The 21,980-nt window shown below is 43.7% G+C and overlaps 2 protein-coding genes across 19 annotated transcripts in view; one reads left to right on the plus strand and one right to left on the minus strand.

Annotated features, from left to right (window-relative positions):
- ITSN2 (intersectin 2) overlaps positions 1 to 4,877 on the plus strand; it is an 80,429-nt gene extending 75,552 nt beyond the window's left edge. For 12 of the 13 annotated variants that reach the window (XM_086875668.1, XM_086875673.1, XM_086875670.1 and 9 more), the window contains 6 exons: positions 40 to 252; positions 978 to 1,099; positions 1,510 to 1,592; positions 1,742 to 1,825; positions 2,116 to 2,289; positions 3,400 to 4,877. In XM_086875668.1, coding sequence (XP_086731794.1) covers positions 40 to 252; positions 978 to 1,099; positions 1,510 to 1,592; positions 1,742 to 1,825; positions 2,116 to 2,289; positions 3,400 to 3,557 — 834 coding nt within the window. In that variant the 3' untranslated portion in view covers positions 3,558 to 4,877. The remainder of the gene's footprint in view (positions 1 to 39; positions 253 to 977; positions 1,100 to 1,509; positions 1,593 to 1,741; positions 1,826 to 2,115; positions 2,290 to 3,399) is intronic. The other variant, XR_015282697.1, reaches the window with a different exon arrangement.
- FAM228B (family with sequence similarity 228 member B) lies at positions 4,354 to 14,714 on the minus strand. 6 transcript variants are annotated; one of them, XM_086875675.1, is made up of 6 exons: positions 14,545 to 14,714; positions 10,915 to 11,019; positions 8,875 to 8,946; positions 8,012 to 8,209; positions 5,900 to 5,977; positions 4,354 to 5,508 (listed from the first exon to the last, which is right to left on the minus strand). In XM_086875675.1, exons 1-6 carry the CDS (start codon positions 14,671 to 14,673, stop codon positions 5,482 to 5,484), a joined length of 609 nt encoding a protein of 202 aa, XP_086731801.1. In that variant the 5' UTR covers positions 14,674 to 14,714; the 3' UTR covers positions 4,354 to 5,481. The 6 variants fall into 6 exon arrangements, 4 of the variants coding, with proteins under 4 accessions (XP_086731801.1, XP_086731800.1, XP_023780078.1 ...); XM_086875674.1 differs by having other exon boundaries at positions 14,485 to 14,714; XM_023924310.2 differs by having other exon boundaries at positions 14,415 to 14,682.
- Between the last annotated feature and the right edge of the window lie 7,266 nt (positions 14,715 to 21,980).

Raw genomic sequence — 21,980 nt, forward strand, 5'->3', positions numbered from 1 at the left:
ACAGACTTGCTGCTGCTAATGGGTTTTGTCTCTTCACAGCAACCCGTGTTCAACTCCCTCACAAACTGCTTGGGACCACGGAAGCTCCTGCACAGTGGGAAGCTGTACAAGGCCAAGAGCAGTAAGGAGCTGTATGGATTCCTTTTCAATGATTTCCTGCTGCTCACCTACATGGTTAAACAGTTTGTGTCTTCTGGATCTGATAAACTGTTCAGCCCCAAATCCAACTCCCAGTTCAAAATGTACAAAATGGTGAGTCAAGGTGCTCCGTGGTCATGTTGGTGCAGTGGGTCCTGGCTTCTGATGAGGAATGCTGCTCTCCCACTGGGATTAGCTGTGTGGCCCCTTTTGCTGGCACATGGGCACGTTCTGGCAGATAACTTGCACAAATGACATTGGCTTAGTACCCAGTAAAGGACTAATCAAGATTTCTGCATCTTGGTTTAACAAACACTTCCATCTGCTTTGGGGGGAAAGGGCAGAAGTAGCATTGTGCCTGAACAGCAGAATGGGATGTTCAGAAGCAGGACCTTGACTTCCATTTGCAGAGCTTCCTGCATCCTCAAGAAAATTCCTGTCCTTCAGAAAACAGTAGAAGGTGCAAAATTTTAGTGTCTGTGCCCATAATAGTGTGTGTTCTCAAGATTCTGAAACTGGAGACATAAATTTAAGTATCAGGGCTGCTTTCCCACAGAGAACCTGAGAGATTCCTGGATTTCCGAGCTCCTCACTGCAGCTCTTGAACACTCCTGCCCCTTTCACAAAGCACTTTGCCTAGGAAAACTGAATGGGGTGAATCACCAGAGTAGTTTTTCTCTCAGCCCTTTCTTGCATCCTTTATAGAGTGATCTCATAGTTTGTCCTGTGTCCTATGACTTTCATTTTCCCTACAGTAAAAGTGTATTTAAACATGCTTCTAGAGTTCTGCCTATTGTCACAGGGTGATGCTGCCACAGTGACATTTGCTTCTCTTTCAGCCCGTTTTCCTTAATGAAGTCCTTGTGAAGCTTCCCACAGACCCTTCAAGTGATGAGCCAGTTTTTCACATATCACACATTGACAGAGTTTACACACTTAAAACTGACAACATTAATGAGCGGTGAGTAGTGAAAATGCAAATCTGAGCTCAAACTTGTTCATTGATGCTGCAGACACAGGGGCTCTGAGCTCAAGAACAGCTGTCTCTTGGTCAGGAAATAAACTGACTTGACTCTCATTTGAATGAGAAGTTTTCTCTGATTTTGTTCCGCTTCTGCAGCAGCTCTCACAGTGGCATCCAGCCACATATCCAAATCTTCCCCAGTCCTGGGCAGTCTTTAATGTGACCCACCAGTCTTTAATAAAACAACAGCTCCACATCCATTTATTTAGGCTGATTTGGATTGTGGCATAAGATTAAATCCAAAAACTCCATCGCCTTAGTCCAGGAACTGACTTGATTTGTGGCAAAGTCACTGAAGATTTTGCTGCCTGTGGGATGACCCTGACTCTAGGGATTGCTCTTTGCAGGACTGCCTGGGTCCAGAAAATCAAAGCGGCGTCAGAGCAATACATTGAAACGGAGAAGAAGAAACGTGAAAAGGCTTATCAAGGTACCCACCAAGTTCTGTATTTCCCTTTCATCCACCTGGATACAGGGACAGGGCATTTCCTGAAGGATGCCAGTGTCTCCTTCTTCAGATCTACTGCCAGTTATTACAGTTCCAACCAATCTGTTTATTCCTGACCTCTTTGTTCCCAGCTCGTTCACAGAAAACCTCAGGAATAGGACGCTTGATGGTGCACGTGATTGAAGCAACGGAACTAAAGGCCTGTAAGCCCAATGGTAAGTGAGGGAAACAGTCTCAGTGCACTTTTATTCCTGTAACGTTTGGAAAGGCTTGCTAAAAGGAGTTGGTCATATGGGAAACACTGGTTTGTCTACAGTTTCTGTATGAAATACTCATTCTTTAGCTTCAGAGGACCAAATTAAAACCAGCTCTGTGCTGCTCTGGAGTACAGGGATTGCCTGATCCACACTTTGTGGCAGCAGCATTGATGTGTGTCCAAGGAGGCTCCAGATGGAGGGGGTGGTTCTGCACTGCAGAGGGGTTTCATTCCCTGTTCTGTGTTTAGGGAAGAGCAACCCATACTGTGAGATCAGCATGGGCTCACAGAGCTACACTACCAGGACCCTGCAGGACACCCTGAACCCCAAGTGGAACTTCAACTGCCAGTTCTTCATCAAGGATCTGTATCAGGATGTCCTGTGTATCACCATGTTTGACAGGGATCAGTTCTCACCTGATGGTAAGTGTGAATATTTAGGCAAAGAATGCTTTTTTGTTAACTGAGGTACCCAGTTCCTCAGCAGCAGTTTCAAGAGCCTGTAGGTCTGACTGCTGCCTGAGAAAGGTTGGGTAAAGCACAATGCCTCAGTACTCAGGAGGTTCAGTAGCCTTCCAGAGCCAGTAACACTGCACAGTCACATTTGATCCCAGTCTGGCTTTTTGTGTCAGACACAGAATTATTTTCTTGTCAGACTGAGGAGACAGACAAGTTGAAAGCAGAAGTTCTACTCACAATAAGTGCTCAAAAATAAGATCCTGGGTTATATTTTCACAGCAACAGCTTGATCAGTTTTCTTGTTGCTTGGAAACCGAGCACGTTTTTGGCAGTCAGTTACTTCTCATATTCTCTAAAAGGTTAGGTGCTTTTTCAGGGCTCTGACACAGTCAGTTATTGCACGTTTGCAGGGAACTGCCTTGACCAGAGATGCTTTCTGTGTAGCTCAGTCTTCTTTCCTATGAGTTAATGTGAGTTTGGCTGGCTGCTTCTCCCAGCTGGTCAGCTGAGTCTTGTTTTTCAGTCCATGGTGAAGATTTCAATGTGCTCACACACACAAAGATGTCATGTAAGAAACAGCCACACAGAAGGTATATGATTTCTGAATAGCACTCTAAACCTACTAGTAGCAGTAATTGTTGAAGGTCATTGTTCTTGTGAAAACCATGATATGTAGGCATAATTAAAACTTGGCTGAGCCAAAATACTTGATTTTCTTACTGCCTTTGAGCACCTCAGCTGATTTATAAACAAGTTCCATCACCTGACCAGCCAGCTCTGAAACTGAAAAACACTTGAAATTGTGTTTCTGAAAGTGTATTTTCTAAGAGAATTTTTAAACCCTTAGCTCAAACTGTGACATCCTAATTCCACAGTATTGTTCTCTTCTAAAAAAGCCCTCTGTTGTCACTGCTTGCTGGTTTACACAGGACTGGGGTCCAATCCAACTGGAAGCCTGGAAGCACTGCTCTGAACTGAGCATATACCCCACAGCACTGCATTAACCTGACTCACTCCGATTTTCTGAGGTCAATATCTCTTCCTAATGAAATTTCTTATTCATTTGCCCAACAGATTTTTTGGGTCGCACTGAAGTTCCAGTAGCAAAAATCAGAACAGAACAAGAGAGCAAAGGCCCCACAACTAAACACTTACTGCTGCATGAAGTTCCAACAGGAGAAGTGTGGGTGCGCTTTGACCTGCAGCTGTTTGATCAGAAAACACTCCCCTAAGAACACTTTTTTTTTAATTCATGAAGGACAACTGAAGCTAACAGCCTGAACAGCTTTTGGTAAAAGATTTTTTTGTCCCATGCTGCTTATTAAGCAAGAATTCCTGCTGCTTCTGTATTTCCTCTTAGTTCCTGGTTGCGCTTAGTTCCTTGCAGTGTTCCAAGTTGTTGTTGATCTATGCAAACACAAATGTTACTGTAAATACAGTACTATAGCTCAGTGCCTTTTTATTATGTTGGAATTTCTTGGGTTTGGATGCCAATGTTTCCATTTTCAGGGCCATAAAAAGTATTACACAGAAATGTGGCACCAAGCTGTTTGTATATTTTACCACTTAGTCTGACAGACAGACTGAGGAATGGTTTAAGCTCAGCACTAGAATCATTCCATTTGAAATCTTAAAAGTGATATCCACTGGAATTTCCCCATCTCAGGATGATAGTTTTAACGGTTAAATGCTGAAGAAGCCTTAGCACTGGAGAAGTCTCCAATATATTGTATATTCTTTTAAGAATCAAGTGTAGTTCTTTACTTGACTTTAGTTTTGCACTGGAATCAGTAACTGCTACTTGATTTTTCTTTTTGCTTCAATTTGATTTATCATTCTTTGCTGAGACAATGTGGTTGTGAAGAATAACTAGAAAAAAATATTTTAAATACTGTGACCCACAACAATGTGGCAAAACACTCTTCAGCTCTTTGGGTTTTTTCCTAAATATAAGTTATTTGTGTACATTTCCTTGGTCTTCCAGACCTCCATGTGAATCTTGAAGCTTTGACATTGCCAACATGTATATAGAGAGTAAAATATAAGTTTATTAATTTGTCTACAGATGTTTATTGATGCATAGTGATTTTTAAAAAGTATATTTTATTGTACAGGGGAATGTGAAACAATGAGATAAACTTACAGGATTTGTTCAAGGAAAGTTTATTACAAGTTTAAAAGGTTTGCTCTGGGGAACTGTCACCCCCTTATAAACCTGTAAAATTAACTGGTTGAAAGTAAAAACTTTCTCTTGGCACCAAATCAGGGATGGTTAAAAAAAAAAAAAAAAAGAAAGTTTGTTTATAAATATTTGATACATATAACCATTTTACTGCCTCCTTTAAACTGCTTTGTTGCAGAAGCACAGCATGCAATTCTGAGCAGCCTGTGGCCCTGTTTTCCACGGGTGCAGAAATTCCTCCTGAAGTCTGGCAGTTTCCCACCCCATCACCATCTGTGCACCCTCCTGTTACTGAGTCAACCTCTGTTATATTTAACAGTTTTCTGTGGTTCAGTATTTCTAATCCTAAATAAAACTCAACTCTTGGCAACTCTTGAGAGACTGTGTATGTACAATGGGAGTTTGGAGGACAGAAATATTCTGTTTCCAGGCTTTGAGCCAGAGGTGCTGAGCAGCCACCCCAGCACGGAGATGGGACTGGCACAGGAGAGGGACAGGTCTGAGCACACTGGCAGCAGCTGCTGCTCAGCACCAACTCTCCAAAAAGCACCAGATGTTTTATACAGCACTTCCCATTTCTTCTCCCCTACTTATTGCCTGCCTTCTCAAAACACATACAATATATGTTAAAAGTTTGATTTACTGCTTGGACACTGTCTCTAGGAGAGAACAGCAGCATTATCTTGATTGAGCCCAGCCCAAGTTAAACCTCCTAAAATAGCAGGTTTTGTAGAACGTTGAACTGGATATGGCAAGAAAAGGAGCAGCATCCCAGACATTTATTTGGCTGCTGGGTAACAATATTTCAGAACTACATGTTTAAGACAGTAAGTTTATTGCAGTTTGTCCAAAGACCTGGCCTGTTCTCACTTGCTTCGGCAGTGCACGTGACCTATTTTGTAACTGGTACCTTTGATGGCTGTCCTTGCTGCTGTGGTCAGCTGGAGGACAGGTGGCATCACTGGCTCTCTCTGTCATTGTGCCAGTTGATGACTTTCATCCTTTAAAGAGGAAGAAAAACTGTTGCCATGGTTTTGTAAAGATCAGCTGAGTTATCAGATTATTTCCTTCTACACAGCACACACTGAGCATGCCTGGGAACTCTCCAACCCTCCTTAGAGAGAACACCCCCCATGCTGCCACAATGGATTTGAAATGAGGAAAACAAACCTTCCCCTGCCATTGCTACTGTGCCTCAAGAACTGGGCTTAGAATAGATCCAGACTGTGTTCTTGGTGAAAACCACGTTCAAACACTCTTGGGCTTAAATGCAGTTAGGAGTGAGTTACCAGAACTAGAATGTGCTCCTCTAGAGCAGCCCCCCAGCAGCACATCAGTAACACGTTCTGGTAACTTCCTGCTGGTCAAAGTGGCCTCCAAACCTCCTCACACCTTCCAGCAGTCTCTGCACGTCTTCTGGAAGAATGGATCGTACTCAGCTGGGTCATAATGATCCAAAAACACATAGCCCTGTGGGAGAAGCAGGCACTGGATCAGGTCTCAGAAGCTATTGGTGGTTCCAACAGTGAGAGCAGCCAGCCTGGGTGGGACAGAGCCAGGCATGGCATAACACAGCACCAGAGGTGGCTGAAAAAGAATTCCCAAACTTTCATACACCTCAGAAAGAAAGTGACTGAACTGTAAGAGGAAAATTCCTCCATCCATTTTACTTTATCACAGGCATAAATACATAATTATTTCATGAAGCATCCAGAAATAATTACAGGCTAAATGCTAACCTTAACTAGGACAGTCAAGACAATGGAAATTTTTTTTCCTGGAAAATGTTTTTTCAGAGGAAAGAAGTCCTGAGATCAGCTCAGTTGGTCAGAACATGGTGCTAATAATACCAGGGTCATGGGTTTGATCCCAGAATGGGCCACTCACTTAAGAGTTGGACTTGATGATCCTTCTGGGTCTCTTCCAACTCAAAATATTTTGCGATTTCAGCAAAACAATATTAAAAAGAAAAGCAAAAACAGGAGTAAGTGAGTCCTCCCTAGCCACAGCCTTAGGCAGGTCACTGGTCTGCAAGATGCCAGCTCCAAGTCTGGGTTCGTGAGCTGGCTTTTCCATCGATACATTGGAATAAAGACCTGAACCCACACCTCATGGTTCAGGCCACAGCTCCATCTCATCAACAAGACTGCCACAGGTGAAGGAGAAGCCAGATAGCAGGGAAGAGAGAAAAAGAGAACGGGCAAAAAGAATGAAGGGAAGGGAAAACACATCCAGAATAAACCACATTAACTAACCCACACAAGTGTCTCAAGTTCTGCAAAATTTATCATATTACAGTTAATGCATACTTATGCAAATAAGTTGTCCTGTAAATATGAAGGGCCTCAGCCTGCTTTTCAGATGTGCTGCTAACAGGCCTGACACCACAGAGCAGAGACAAGGTAGAAGCTGATCACTGGTGCTGGTGCTCCCCTTCAGGCAGAAGGACACATCCTAGTACATCAGCCTTTGCTTCTGGAGGCCACCCAGTGAATTCCTGACCTGGCACAGCAGCTTGTGAGATGGACTGATGCAGACCCAGATATGTACAGTACACCCAACACAGCCTAAACCACAGAACTTCAGCAGTAGGACTGGTTCAGTTCTTTTGTCATTCCATGAAGTTTTAAATGCATGGGTCTGTAATATCAGGCCTTTGAAAAAGACAGTTTGGTCTCTTGAAAACAACACAGCTCCCATGATATTTTCATTTCTGGATGAGTAGCTTGTTTACAGTCTCACAACTCCACTGTGCAGTGGTTACCACTGACAACTGCCTGCTCTCATAAAGTATTATATTTGTGGCAGATTATATATCTGCTTTTATTTTTTCTCTTTTTTCTCATTCCTGAGATACACAAAGTTTAGTTGTGGGATCTGATATCCAAGAGTGGTATGAAATTAAGAGCAAAATGAAGAAAGCTAACAAGTATTTTCTACAGTGACTGCAAGTTTTGTGAACAAACACATGGAACTACAAAATCCATGAGTTGGGTCCATTACCTGCATGCAGACTTAATAAAATCCTTTGTATCTCCCTTATTTTTTCTTTTATGAAGCTTGATCAGTAGCATCGAATGCCACAAAATCGTTTCACTCATGCTCAGCCAACAGAGTGCAGCACTGCTGCAGATGAACTCCTGAGATGTGAGTGAAGTCCACACCCTGCTCACTCATCCTGTGGTTTCAGCTGACAGAGCTCAAATTTTCCCTCTAAATGGTCCAGCCCACAGGGGAAACACACCTCAATAGGGTGTCTCATCATGTTCAGACTCCAGCACGTGTTCACTGCAGCAAGCAGTGCTGCTGTTGATAGCTGCTGGTGAACGTATACAGTTCTAACACCACCATTACAGAAGTCCTAGGGAAAAGTCAGCTACAGGCAAGGTATAGCTGAACTCCAGGTTACTCAGTAGACAGGAAATAACAGCTAAACCCCTGATCTTGACCACGACCCTCTGTATTCAACCCTCTCCACAAGAGAAATTCACTTCTCATTGATACCTTCTTTGCACAGTAGTTCAAATACTGAGAGAATTGTTCTCGTCTCCTTTTCTGCACTTCTTCCTCTGACTGGCTGTGCATTTGGTCCTTCATTTTCTGCATAAATGGCTCTGAAACATCCTCAAGGTATTTTTTGTACAGAAGCTCTGTCTTTCTCAGATCTAGGAAATCACAGTGCCTCAAATATCTGTCCACCTCCTTAAGTAAGAAATGGAAAATAAAAACCATATAAACTATTGGCCGATGACAGTAAAGATTCCACAGGTGAAGGTTTGCAGCTTGGCTGACCTGGTTGCTCACTGCTCCAAGGCACCTGTTTCCCAGCCCTTCCTTCTTCTGCTCCTCCCTCTCTCCACTTCCCACCACTTGTTTCCCAGCCTGCCCTTTCAAGAGCTTCAGCATTCAGACCCTCAATTTTTGAAGCTATGCTGCAAGATTGGCAGAAAATGACTCACTTTTTCCCATCAGGTTACTGAGCTGAAATCACTGCATAGCAGTCGCTGCAAGCACCAGACTGTGCAAGACAGGCAGCAGAAGGACCTTCCCTGCAGCACTGGCAATCTGCTGATCAGATCAGAGCAGCCCTCCTGCCTTTTGCTCACAACACCACTGTCACAAATTACCACACCCACAGAACAAATATAAGGTGCAAACAGGCAGTTCAAGTCACCTGGGATTCACATTTAGGGTTACTACTTCACTCTATCCAGAGGAGACTAAAAAGATCAGAAGCTCATAACACTAAATTAGTTTTTCAAGAATACAGGCAATTAACATTTTCTCATGAATCACTGTTAAGGAACTAAAAATACTGACATGCAGGAAAGCACACAGCAAATGAGAAAAGAGGTACCACTTCTTACCCTCACAAAATTTTCTCTGTCCAAGAGGCACTGAACAGAAGCAATGATGTCTTGGCTTTGATCAGGTGCTGCCTAACAAAACATGAAAAAAGCCCACATGAGGTGAAAGCAGGACTTAGAGTAGATTTACTTTTGAATTCAAAATAATTACTGGTGTCATGATTAAAGGCATATTATACCACAACCCAGCTGGCAAATCCTTTTGAGATTTGCTCTGAACAGTTGGGTTAAGTAACACAAAAGAGTGTTGGAAGAACTGGAATGAGAACTGGAATGTACATGCTCAGACCTCCTTGGCTGCTCCTCACCATAACCAAACACCACTTCTTCCTTGCCATTGTTTCCCACCTGTGCCAAACATGTGGCTCCTTAACTCCTGCACTCCAGAACAGGAGTACAGGCAATGCAGACCAAATCTATCACATGGGGATGGAATGCATTTTATGCATAGCATGGAACATTAGCCTGCTATGCCCTGTGCTTAATACTGATTTTTAATTCCAACTGACAGTGTAGTTTTCAGTCATGTCTGCCTTGGCCCTGCTGACCAGCTCCACACTCCTAAAGGTTTATTACGCTGAGATGGGCAGGACATCATACATCAGAGCAAGCAAGAAAGAGACAATAAGTATTAAAAATTCCACCAGAAACAAATGAGAAAATCTAAATTTCTGGCATGTTTCAAGACCCTTTTATCCTACTATTTGACAGCTGGTATATTGTATTATGCCTGATGAATTTACTTCACATAGTCACAGATCTTTTCTAAAGCCAGCACTGTAACAGCAGCAGAGACATGGCCATCACTCCAGCTAAGAACCATCACCGCTGAACAGGTGAAGAGTTTTCCTTCAGGATGATACATATTTTGAAGAATCCTTAAGAACTGAAGGAGTTGGGCCTCCTCTGGCTGAGGGAATGAAGTCTCTTCTCTCCCTGGAAAAGAGCAGGCCCAGGGGCAGTCTCATCACAGTCCTACTTACAGGGCAGCTACAAAGAGGATGGAGGCTCTCACTTCACCAGAAGCCACAGCAAGATGAGGGGTAAGAGATACAAGTTGCACTGGCAGAGGCTTCATCTCAATGTAAGAAAGATATTTTTACAGTGAGATCAATCATTCACTGCACAACCTCCCCAGGGATGTGGTGGAGTCCCCATCACTGAAGGCTTTCAAGGTGCAACTGGACAAGGAGCTGGATACTCTCATCTGGTGTCTCTTTCCCATAAAAGACTGGGCCAGACGATCTTCTAAGGTCCCTTCTATGGGCTGTTCCATGACTGATTCTAGCTAGTCACAAGCTTGTTTCAGGTTTTGTGGGAAACCTTTCTACACACCAAACTGCAAGTAATTCAATAAAGCTGCCTCAAAAGGATGCAAGAGCTCAATAAAACCCATTGAATCTGTTGCTATTTTCAAAATTCTTTGTTCTCCTTCTCCATGACAAACATTTCTCAGATTTTACTGAACTTTGCAAATAACAATTTTTTATTCTTCCCTTCATAACTTCCATTTCATTTCTCCACTCACACTTTCACACAACAGAAGCCTTTCCTTCTGTGTTAGCCGATCTTTGGCAATATTTTCCTTCCCAAAATGTCTGCTGCAAGCAAAATTATTGGCTGTGCCAGTCTGCTGATGCTGAGAAGAACCTCTGGATAAATGTAAAGCAAGGAAAAGGTCTGCATAAAAAGACAACCTGATTTACAAAGATCAGGTTCTCATCCAGGTTCCACAACCAAGCCACAAAGTGGGATGGAATGGTAAGTAATACAGCTGCAATACCCATTTCTGCGTGTGCTGTAGAGGGACAGACTGAAACACAAAGCTCCTGCTCAGGGCTCACAGATTAGTCCAGGCACATGCCAGGGATGGAAGTCTGGGGGCACAGAGCAGAAAACACTGTCAGTGTTTCAGTGGGATTGGGTGGCCAGTTCCAATACAGGACCCAATTACACACCTGGGATCCCAGTTACAGATACTGCTCTCCTGTGTTCTTCACCATAGAACCCAGAGCTGAAGGAATGCTGGGGGTCACTCACCTTCCAAGGCTGTTGCCGTTTGGGTTTTCTCAAAGGCTTCCCATTTGCAAATCTTTGTAGCCAGGGACCCTCTGAGCTATTCACACTATCCATGGTTGGATTAGTCTGGAAAAAACAGTAACACTGTCAAAACCATATAAAACTATTGCATTAACAGCAAAAACTAAATTTTCTTACAATTCCTACTAATCAATGAAACAGATCTCTAAAGGACTTGTAACTGCTGATACCTGCAGCATTTTCCTGTCACAGTAAGTAAAACAGGGAGATGAAGTATCAGGTTTGCAGTCAGATACTGCCTCTGGTTGGGACTATTTGTTCTCATCTCCACACACCATGGACAGTACATTTTGTTTCAAAGAACAGTGATTGACAAATTATTTGAAAATGCCTGTCAGCTTTGGAAATATTTCAGAGTTACCCAATTTCACCTCTAAACTATTACTTCTTTCCTTTGCACCTTTTTCAATCACATAAAGTCCCTTTCAAGTAACTGCCACATCCTACGTCCCACAGGGACAACTACATTTTATTGGTTTTTAAAGTTAGTTCTACCAGATGAAGCTAATGCTGAAGTGCTAACTCAGCCTCTTCCTCAGAAAATTCTATCTTCTCTCTTGTATGTGCATTAGGATATCTGGATTGATTTATAACAGAGACAGTGGAACCACATAGGCAAAATGCCATTTACAGGAACTTCCATTTAAAACCCTATTTATTTCAGATTCACTGGAGACACACTGCTTCCAGGAAACAATGGATTCCTAACATTACTTAGATAAAGAATGGAACAAAAGAGAAGTTTATTTCTGCAGAGATACTGACCTCAAGTCTTCAGACAGATCTTTCAGTTATAACAAACAAACAAACAAAAAAATAAAATTTAAAAAAAAATGTGATATTCAATTATTTTTGCAATATCTAGTTAAAAGAATCTGCAAAGACTCTTGAAGATAATTTTCTTTTTTTGGTAGATGACAACTCTTAAGAGTTTATTCTGTCCCATCCAGCACTTTAGTGACAATATCTGACTGCCAACTTACCTCTCTGGAGTGCAGATTCAAATTTCTTACCATCAATTCAAGGTAAAGTCTTTAATCTGTATCTTTATTTGGCTCATTTTATATTCCCTGCTCTTGTACACTGACAAAAAACTTCTGCTGGGATAATTCCTGCATCCTCACAGCAATGCTTTCCTGTCTTTTCTGACTGAAAAAGTCAGAAACCACAGGAACGCATATGTTGGAAGGGACTTCAGGAAGTCACCTGGTCTTGTTGCCTTTTCCCCAATCTGGAAATGAAACTTAAGATAATTTTAGTAAGGAGATAATATAAATGGGGATCTTTATTTGAAGGCCTTCAGAGGCAGTTATGGAAAGATGTCCACAAAAGCCCACACCCCCCAGGGGTGAGTACATTTTCATAGGTTTTAGTAAATTAGCATAATTGATAAAAAGCACCAATTAGAAGGACAAGTGGTGATGCAATTTCCCCCCAGGTCAAGCCCCTTCTCTGGAGCCCCCCTTTCAGTTTAGCTGTACTTTGTCCATGAAATGTATTTCATGGTGTAGGGCAGCCTTGTAACCCCCTCTATCTGCTTAGGGAAAGGCTATGGGAAAGTACTGGAAAAACTAGTCACTAATATAATAGGTGACAGAGTTACAAATATATGTGTGAAGAATACAGAGAACATATAAAAGAAAAAAAAAATGGCAAAATGCAAACGGCATCAGTCCCAGTGCCAGCTTAAGAAAAGCAAACCTCATAGACCCAATTTCTGATATGAAATTAACAGGCAAACGGCAAGGGCTGAAGAGGTTTGGGTCCCTGAGGTGCTATAGATTTGGCATTAGACAAATCCAACACACCTTCCTATGAGTCATACATCATCCCTACACACACAGGTGCCACAGGCTGCTGTGGCATGCCACCATTTACAGATTTCCTTCAACTCCAAGCTGCTTTGTTCTTCTGAGACAGGAATGCTGTAAATCCCCGGACAAGCTTAAGATGAGGAAAATATCTATTTTAATATTTCTAAGCTTGTAAAACAAGTAAAACAAATAAAACCCCAACAATTACCCATCTTTCTATCTATTTTAGAAGATAGTATTAAGATTCCATGCACCTCAAAAAGAAAGACTGAGCACAAAGCAGAGGAGGTGTTTGACCTCCTCAGAGAACTGGGACCCCAGGGGAGGTAAAACAGAGCAAACATAGAAAATCTGCCTCTGCAGCAATCTGCCTTCAGGAACCTACAAGTAGTAAAGACTACAGATGTAGAGTCCACACCCACCCACCCCCATCCTCCATAACTCAAGCTGCTACTGAATCTTAATCCTTTTATTTTTCTGCTTTTTTTTGACTCTTGCTAGGAGATGCCAACCCTCTTCTCTGCAAAGGCAGGGCTCACTGATATGAGAGAGCAGCTGCTTGGCAGGTCTTGAATCTACAGGAGTAATAAAATAAATGAAAATAAATGAAATAAAGGATTTTCAGAATCTGTATGGGTAAAACAAGCATTTAGTCAATCCAGCAGCTGCAGTCTCCAGATGCCAAATCCCATGACCAGGCTGGGCATTTGTTTCACTGTGTCAGATCCCTGGAGTGTCCAAGGCCAGGTTGGATGGGGCTTGGAGCAACCTGGTCTACGGGAAGGTGTCCATGCTGATGGCAGGAGGTTGGAACAAAATGATCTTTAAGGTCCCTTCCAACCCAAACCATTCTGTGATGATTAAACTTGAGAACAACTATGCCTAAAAATCCTTGCTAGAAAAACATGCATCCTTCTCTGCTGTCAACAGTACAGCTCTGTTTAAGTTTTAAACACAGGTTTCTCTTCTTTTCCTCAGTAAAACAAGGTTCTTCCCCAAACACCCACCTGCTAAAATTCACACTCTCTGTGCCCAAACACGAGGCTTTGCAGCAGCCTTGAGGAAATACATTTTAATCACTCTGTGACAAATATAAGCTCTCTCACACATGCATCAGTCCTCTCAAAATCTTGTTCAGCCATGTAGGCTCCCGTGTCACCCTGCACAAGCACAGCAGGCTGCCTTTACTGCTGCCTTGGCCGCCTCCCATTGCCTCAAGTGCAGGGACAGAAGAGAACCGTAGGAGCAGGACAGCTATGTGAACAGAACCTTTTACACTGTAAATGCTGAGCTAACAGGCAACGCGTACATGCCCAGAGGGTCCTGCCCTGGCTCTGCAATTAGGAGGCAGCGATGAGATAAAGGCCGGCGAAAGGGAAAGGCCGAGCCCCCTCTGGGTCCGGCTTGCCCCGCACCCTGCCCTGTCCTGAGGCGGGTCCCGCAGGCGGCAGGGAAGAGGAGGCGGGGATCAAAGATCCGTATCTACCCCCGTGCCTGGGTCATCACCGAGGACGGTGAACACAGCCCCAGGAGACGCTAGAGGCGGCGGGATAGGGCTGCAATAGAAGCGAAAAGCCACCCCGCACGGTCCCGCCCGCCTGAGAGGAAAATGGCGGCGCGGCGCACCTTGGTCATCTATCACAGCATTCGCACCGCCCCTCCGTGACCTTCCGCCGAAAAAAAAATAGTCCCTCACCCACCACCCACAGCCTCTAAGGATGAGGAGATGCCTCCCGTAGGGACAGGACCCAGCTACCGTGGGGACAGGGACACAGAAACCCGTGGGAACAACGTCACGGCAGCCCCGATCTGGTCCCGAAACGGACGAGGCGGAGGCACAGCAGGATCCCTCCGCGCCCGGCCACGCAGCGTCCCGCACTGCCATGGCAGCCCCAACGCGCGCGCTCCCGCCGCCAGGGCTTCCCACCAATCAGAGAGGGAGCGCGCGGTGAGCGAGCCAATCACGAGCGAGAACGGCGCCGCCGAGCCGAGCGGAACCGAGAGGAACCGAGCCTGGCCCGGCGGCCCGAGCCGAGCTGAGTCGAGTGGAGCCGAACGGGCCGAGTCCAGCCGTGCCGAGCCGAGCCGGCGCAGTCAGCTGCCGTCATTTATTATGCAAGGTTCATTAAATGGTATTAGAAGATTTCACACATTCCCGTGCAGTGCTGACCCTGACACGACATTTGAAACTGCAATCAGCCAGAGATACCATCAGACGAGGGATGTGTCAGGGCTTTTCCCTCCAGCAGGGCTACACTGACACACTGACTCACGATAACTGTGTTCCACGTAGAAGGGGTGTTTCCTCGAGCCCTTTATACTTTATTTTTTAAAATGTATTATTATGATTGATCCGTCAGCGCCCCAGGCAAGATGAGGCCCCTGTGCTCAGCAGCCTGCCAGTGCCCCAGAATGGGGATGGCTCTGCACAGCCCGCTGTGCCCAGGGTGGGTTCATTAACCTGTCCAGGGACTTGAGACAGCAGCGTGTCAGAGTCAGATCCCTTATCTCAGTCTGGAAAGAAAGACCCCCCTCCTGGATCTCCCATGTTCTTATATGTTATTAATTCTGATATTTTTATCCACTGCCATTGTCTGCCAGCAACCTTGAAGGACTCAGGCTGAACAGTTTAAGCATAAACACACTTTATTAACAAATACACTGATCACAGAACACTCACAGAGTCTGGGCAGAGATTGTCACTGACAGTGCACTGACTGCAGGAACAAGTTTGAAGGCTCTGATCATCAGTGAAAGTTTGAGATAATCAACAGAGTGCACAGAATAGGGATCTTACCCAACAGGTGTCCCCACGGGGGAAACGCCAGGATCAACCCATCAATGGATCCCAGAAGTTATGTGGAGCCTTTCCTAACTTGTCCCCCTCTTAACTCACTGTTACACTATTTCTTTACACTTAGGTGAAATTTTAGTGGCTCTAGTCAAACATAATTTTGTTCTCGATTGGTGTAAAACTTCCTCACTTTGCTCTCCAAGATATAATTAATAAAATAGAGAGCGTGTGCTCAGGGAGGGGTGGTCACACTTTGGAGGTTGGAAACTTTGGGACGGAGGTGTGTGATTTCATTACATAGAGAATATAAAGGGCGGTGTTAATCTGAGGAGAGTTAATCTATTTCCCCACAGCTGCTGATTCAGGAACAGGTCATCTCCTCTATGCTGTGCTCAGCAGCTGCTGTGTGGTTTGTCAACTACAAGGTACCACCAAGCTCCCATTCCTGCAGGGATCACAGCCTGGCTGCAGGGTCTCCATCCTGCTCCACCTGTTTCATCCCTACTTAGCATCTGCTTCAGGCTGCAAGGGGGTGTTGAATGGGGAACTATCATGGAATGAATTCTGTGCTTGCCAACTGCATTGCCTCCTGAAAATAGCAACTGCATTTTACCCTAAAATTTCTTAAAGTTACAGCTTCTGTTGGAATGTGACTATAAGTTTAGCCTCAAGATTTTTCCCCAGATGTCTCTAATTTTCCCCTATTTTCCCACTTAATCAACCCCATGACTGTAGTCACTCAAGCTTCCCAATATCCAGATGGAGTTCAAGAGCGTTTCATGCATTTGCATTGCATGGATTATCTGATGTTTGTAGGGGCGGCCAATAGGCTAATTGCCTCATAATAATACAAACTTTAACACATAATACCTTTATCAAGACAAAAAGCAAAAGGGTGATCATCTAAAGAGGGCATCCCACCACCAGTGTTCTTACACTTTCAAGCATCTTTCTTGACTGGTTCCAAAACATGATGTATTTCCTCCACATTGTGACAGACAAGGACCAGAGTCCTTTGTCCATTTTCTTGAGCTTGTTTCAGCAATTGTTTTAAGTCTTCATGTTGTAGCAGTTTCCTGCTCAAGGTGAGCTTCATTTCAATAGGGGTGACAGCAGGTCTTGAATCAACATTTAGTTAAACCATGACAATTGGTAAGATGTGACAGGACCTGAGTAAATAAAACCATGCCCTGTAATTTCAATGAACTTACAAACATTTGAGTGATTACTTGTATCTACACTAACATTACTTGTATCTAGGAGTTATCACGGAATCACAAAGACTTCTCATGCCTCTGACACCAACATGTACAATTAACAAAGCCTCTTTTAACAATGCCTCTTTTTTCCAAATATGTCACCACCCTATCAGAGGGTATTGCTTTACATTAGTCATTTGGGAAGAATGCAGTGGTGTTGATGATTGATTTTTTCGTAGTCTGACTTGCCCCACATTTTTTCAGATTCTGTTTGTATCCCTGGCAAACCAGAGCCTCTCACTCTGTAAAGTTCCATCCACGAGTTTCCAGGTTTTTCCACAAAGTAAATCAAATGCTAAAACGTTTGTTTGGACAGCCTTCACAAGCACTTTCAGCCCTAGTTAACCATATATCCCCCAGAGGCCAGACAGAGGCTTTTGCTGTAGAACATGCCTTTATTATCCCATCAATTGATGTAAATTTATGGCAACTAGGTATCATTCTAAGAAATATCTTCTGTTTTCCTTATAATCACTTACACTTGAGCTCCTGCACAAATTAAAAATTCAGCCATAATTTTTTGAGGACCAACTTTGAGGAACATTATTTGAAAGTTTTGGGGGATTTACTTGTGAGCCACTTACTGCTAATATGCATAGGGCAGGGTGGCTCATTGCCCTCCCCAGGAATGTGGGGGGTTTGCCATGGATTCTCCCAAATTAAGTCCTATTTTGCTGAGGAAGGCACATGCTCTTTCTGATGCAAAAACTTTGCTGAGTTTGTTTTTCCTCATTCCTGCTGTTTTTTCTCACCACATTTAAAGACTGAACCAGCTTATGGATGCCATCCCTGGAGGCACTATGTAACCAGCACTTAGGTACCCCCAGCTCTCAGGCCTGATGCCACAGGTCACACATTTTTTTATCAAATTTGGGTCTCTCATCAGACCTTTCATTAAATCTAGACTGTGGGATGTTAAGCTGGCTCACTCGCCATGCATGGTCCATCAGCTTCTCCACAGAGGAACTGATCCAGCCTGTTCAGTGCCTGTATCCCACCAGTCCTTACACAATCTGGTGTGAGGAGGTTACAGGGCTTTGCTGGCCTGGACCACAACCGGTGTTTGCATTATTCAGAGCATAAGCAGCTTGCAAGCAGTCTTGGACCTTGGCAGCAAACGTCTTAAGAGTAGCCAGGAGGCCTTGGATGAGAGGAGTTAACCAGGCTGGGTCAGTGGGAGCTGGCACGGGAGATTTCCTGCTGGTGTGTCTGTCATACGTGGCCTGTATTGCAGGCTGCCTTCTGCACGGAGGCTGCCAAGGCAGAGCTGCCCGCAGTTTGAATTACCAGCAGGTCTCCTCTGTCCTCAGGCTTGGCACTGCCGGCCCCATGCACAGCCCGTGCAGTTCAGAAGTAATCATGATCTCCCAGCGGGATAGTGAGGGATACTCCTGGTCCCCAATAGTCCCATGCTTCCTCCTCATTCAACAAAATCCTGTTGTCCCTGTTGAAGGACACTTGCCACACACACTCAACTTCAGATTCTTCCTCTTGCCTTGAGTATTTTTCCTGCAGTTGTCCTAACTCCTCTGGTGACTAGAGGTTTCTATGTGCAGGAGTGCAAATTTACTGTCAGTACCAGTCTTGGTTTGACCTAATGATCTCAAGGAGACCAGGTTAAGAGGTCCCCACAATTTCTACATCATTACCAGCACACCAAATGTCCCCATCAGAAGTCTCAAGGTCCATATAATGTACCAGCTTCTGAAAGCATCTATATGAAACAGGAGCCTGTTTCTCCAGGCCCTGTTTCTCTCTGTGTTCAGCTGCAACAAACAGAGTTTTAAGGTGGTCAACCTCGGTTTTAGGATGATTATTCAGAATCACTAATTGATCAACTTGGATTCCCAGTTTTTCTCCTGTTTCATTTTTAAAGGCTAAGGATGACTTTAATACCTCATTTTCTGATTTCAACACAGTATATTCTATATCCAAAATTGGTTTAGAAACAAGGGTGTCTTTAGATTTTTTTGGTGCATGAGAAAAGCATGCTCTTAAAACTGTACAAATGACATGTTTACCTCTTCTCACTTTAGATTTTTGTTCATCCTTACATTGTTCAATGTGTTTCATGACTTTCTCTTCATCTTTCCAAAACCTTTGACCCTGCTCCTTCCCAGCCTGGGAAGGGGCATATTTGTGTTGTTGCTGCAGCCTATCCATGGCAATCCTACTGACTGTGCCAATTTTCTGTCAGTTAAAGGCAGGGGAAGGGTTTCCTTGAGCCTCTTATATTTGATCAGTCTGTCAGCACCCCAGGAAAGATGAGAGCCTTGTGCCCGACCAGCCTGTCAGTGTCCCAGAATGGGGACCCTGCTGCACAGACCACTGTATTAGAGGGTAGGTCAATTTGCCTTCAGAGTAAAAATCCCTATTTTAGTTTAGAAAGAGAGGCCCCTCTTGGATTCCCCCTGCTCAGTATGTTATCAGTTATGTCAAGTGTGCTGCCTGTGCCAGAGCCCTCAAAGGACTCATGCTAACAGTTTATGGAATAACACACTTTATAAATATAACAGAAAATTGTGACAGGTTGAAGGTTTGAGGATTGCCAATGATAGCATCTGACTGCAAAAACGTATTCAAAGCAACACACAGATTATCTCTAGCAAAAGCTGTCTCGAGATAATCAATCAATCAATCAATCAATATGTGGAGAATATGGTTCTTACCCAACAGATGTGCCTGCAGGGCCTGCAGGGAAGAAGGCAGGTTCAGATGGATGACTGGCCCCAGAAGTTACAATAGAGATTTCCCTACTTCTCCCCTTTCTTTACGTTTAGGTGGAGACTGAGTGACTCCTGTCAAAGAGCAAGGGGTGATTGGACCTTGGGGGCAGGTAACTTTGGGATGGAAATGTGTAGCAGTATTACATCTCAGCTAACCTTGGGACAGAGGTGTGCTCAGTGTTACACCCAGTGTTAATGAGGAGAGTCATTAGACAGCAGCAAGACATCTTCTCCTATCTCCCTTAGTTTGTTGGAAATGATGCAACCAATTTTTTTTTTTTAATCGATTTTTTTTTAAATGTAACTTTAGTCAGGGTTTTGTTTTATTCACCTTTGCCCAGTGGAAGGGGAATTGATCTCTTCAAAAGACTGTGTTCACCAGGTAAAGCCTGATGGGCTTAAAATCTACAGATTGAGAGTAGCCAGAAGATACAGAGGAGATAAATATGCATTAACTAACATCACCCCCTGGGGCAGTTGGAGACACCTGGTCTGGGAAAAGAGAACCAGAAAATGACATCCTAATTAACACTGAAGGTGAAGGAATCAATAACCAATAGGATATCAAACACTAAGAATTGTGTAATTTAAGACCAATGAATATGAATATATTGCTATAATTTCTAATGTCCCCTGCCCCTCTCTACCACTGTCCACCTGCAGCAGCCACAGAGACAGGACAGGTAGATTAGCTTGCCAAAGAAGATCCTAAAAACGAGCTCTTTCCCTTAGCTGAGATGGCAGTTACAGCTTTATTTCTTGGGATCCTTTGGGGTGAGATGGCAGGAGGGAAAGAGGAAGAGGTATCGATGAGCAGTCCTTTTTAAAGACAGGGGAAAAGGGTGGAGGGAATTTACACAACCAATAAGGGAAACTGGGGAGAACAAGATAAGGGAAAGCAACTTACAACTCTACATTTTCAGGGTTACATTTTTTGGGTCATACCATTTTTCCTAACTGCATTACAACAGGTTACTGTTCGTGTTCAGGGACACATAATCACAGAATGATTATATGACGGTGCTTTATTAAAGAGCTCTGGGTGTCAGGGGTACACATACCCAAATCTGACCCAACCTGGTTTTGAGTTGAACATGTTTTTAATCTCTATCGTTATATAACTTACATATTAATTATTAAACTTACATTGTTCTATTGTATACATTGATTCCATCCAAGCATGGATTTCTTGTGATCCCCCTCAAACCCCTAACATTACTACGTATAAATATGTGAAAAGTCTACTGAAGAACCATGTATGATGGAATGATTTCCACTGTATCACCTGGCATGTGTGAATGAAATAATTTCTACTGCACATCCTGGCCAGAATAAAGTAATGCTTTGATTCTGTAACACTGAAAAGATGTTGTTGGAGAGTTTATGTTTTTCCTGTAGTTTAGTGATAATGTGACTATAACTTTAGCCTACTACCTGAGAAGGTACTTCTCAGTTTTCTTTATTTCCCCCCCCCAGTAATTTCCCCACATTGTGCTACTGCTGATCATTTAAAAAAGAAACTAATTTTTGGCTTGGGACAAGCCCAGCCCAGAAAACACCCTCAGCTCCCTCCTTCTGCTCTGATCTGATGGTTGTAGCTTACTCTCATTTCTCAGTGTTTTCACTGTGGACTGTTTTCCTCAGAAAGATGAAAATGTAATGCCAGGGGAAAAAAAAAAAAAATCCAGAAATACTTAAGACTGAAAAATGTAACTAGACTTTTATGGCCTTTCTATGGGAAAGAAGACCATTTTCCTGCTGGTCCATTCTGGTGCCTTTGTTGTTGTTCTTTTGCTTATCAGAGGCCTTACATTTCTTCTGCTGAAACTCCTGAATTTCATATGGAGGAAAATACATTTTCCAATATAAAAGGGAAGGGGAATGAACATTTATACATCTATCTTTTTACATAACAGAATGAAAATGAACCAATTTCAGGCTTTGCTGAGTGACATGCTTTTTGTCAGCACAAAAAGCATGTGGAAAATGCAGTTACCGTCAGTAGAAAGACAAGTCTCTGCACTGACCTTTGGCTTTAATGTGAGAGATCAAGAGCTTCCTGGGAAGTGAGAGCAGAGGTAGAAACTCTGTGAACCAGAGCACAAAGCAGCAATAAAGGCAGGGAACACACCACTCTTACTAAATCCACTTGTTCTCTCAGCCTCAGAGCCCCCGTACAGCCCAGCTGACTTGCTGGGTGACTGCTAATTTCACATTGTTGGGGGTTAGGTGTCCTTCTTTTAGTTCTGGCTTGCCTGTGGAATTTTTACCCATTAGTTGCGGGGAAAACCTGACTGCGGGTATTTGGTGGGTGCTTGAGAAAAGACAAAGAGTTCTGCCAGGCCCAGGGGGGAAGGGGGCAGGAAAAGGGGAGGGTGGGGACAGTTTGGGGAGCTTCTTCAGCTTCGGAGAG

Source organism: Cyanistes caeruleus, chromosome 2 (genome assembly GCF_971803275.1).
Source record: "Cyanistes caeruleus chromosome 2, bCyaCae1.hap1.1, whole genome shotgun sequence".
Lineage (NCBI taxonomy): Eukaryota > Metazoa > Chordata > Aves > Passeriformes > Paridae > Cyanistes > Cyanistes caeruleus.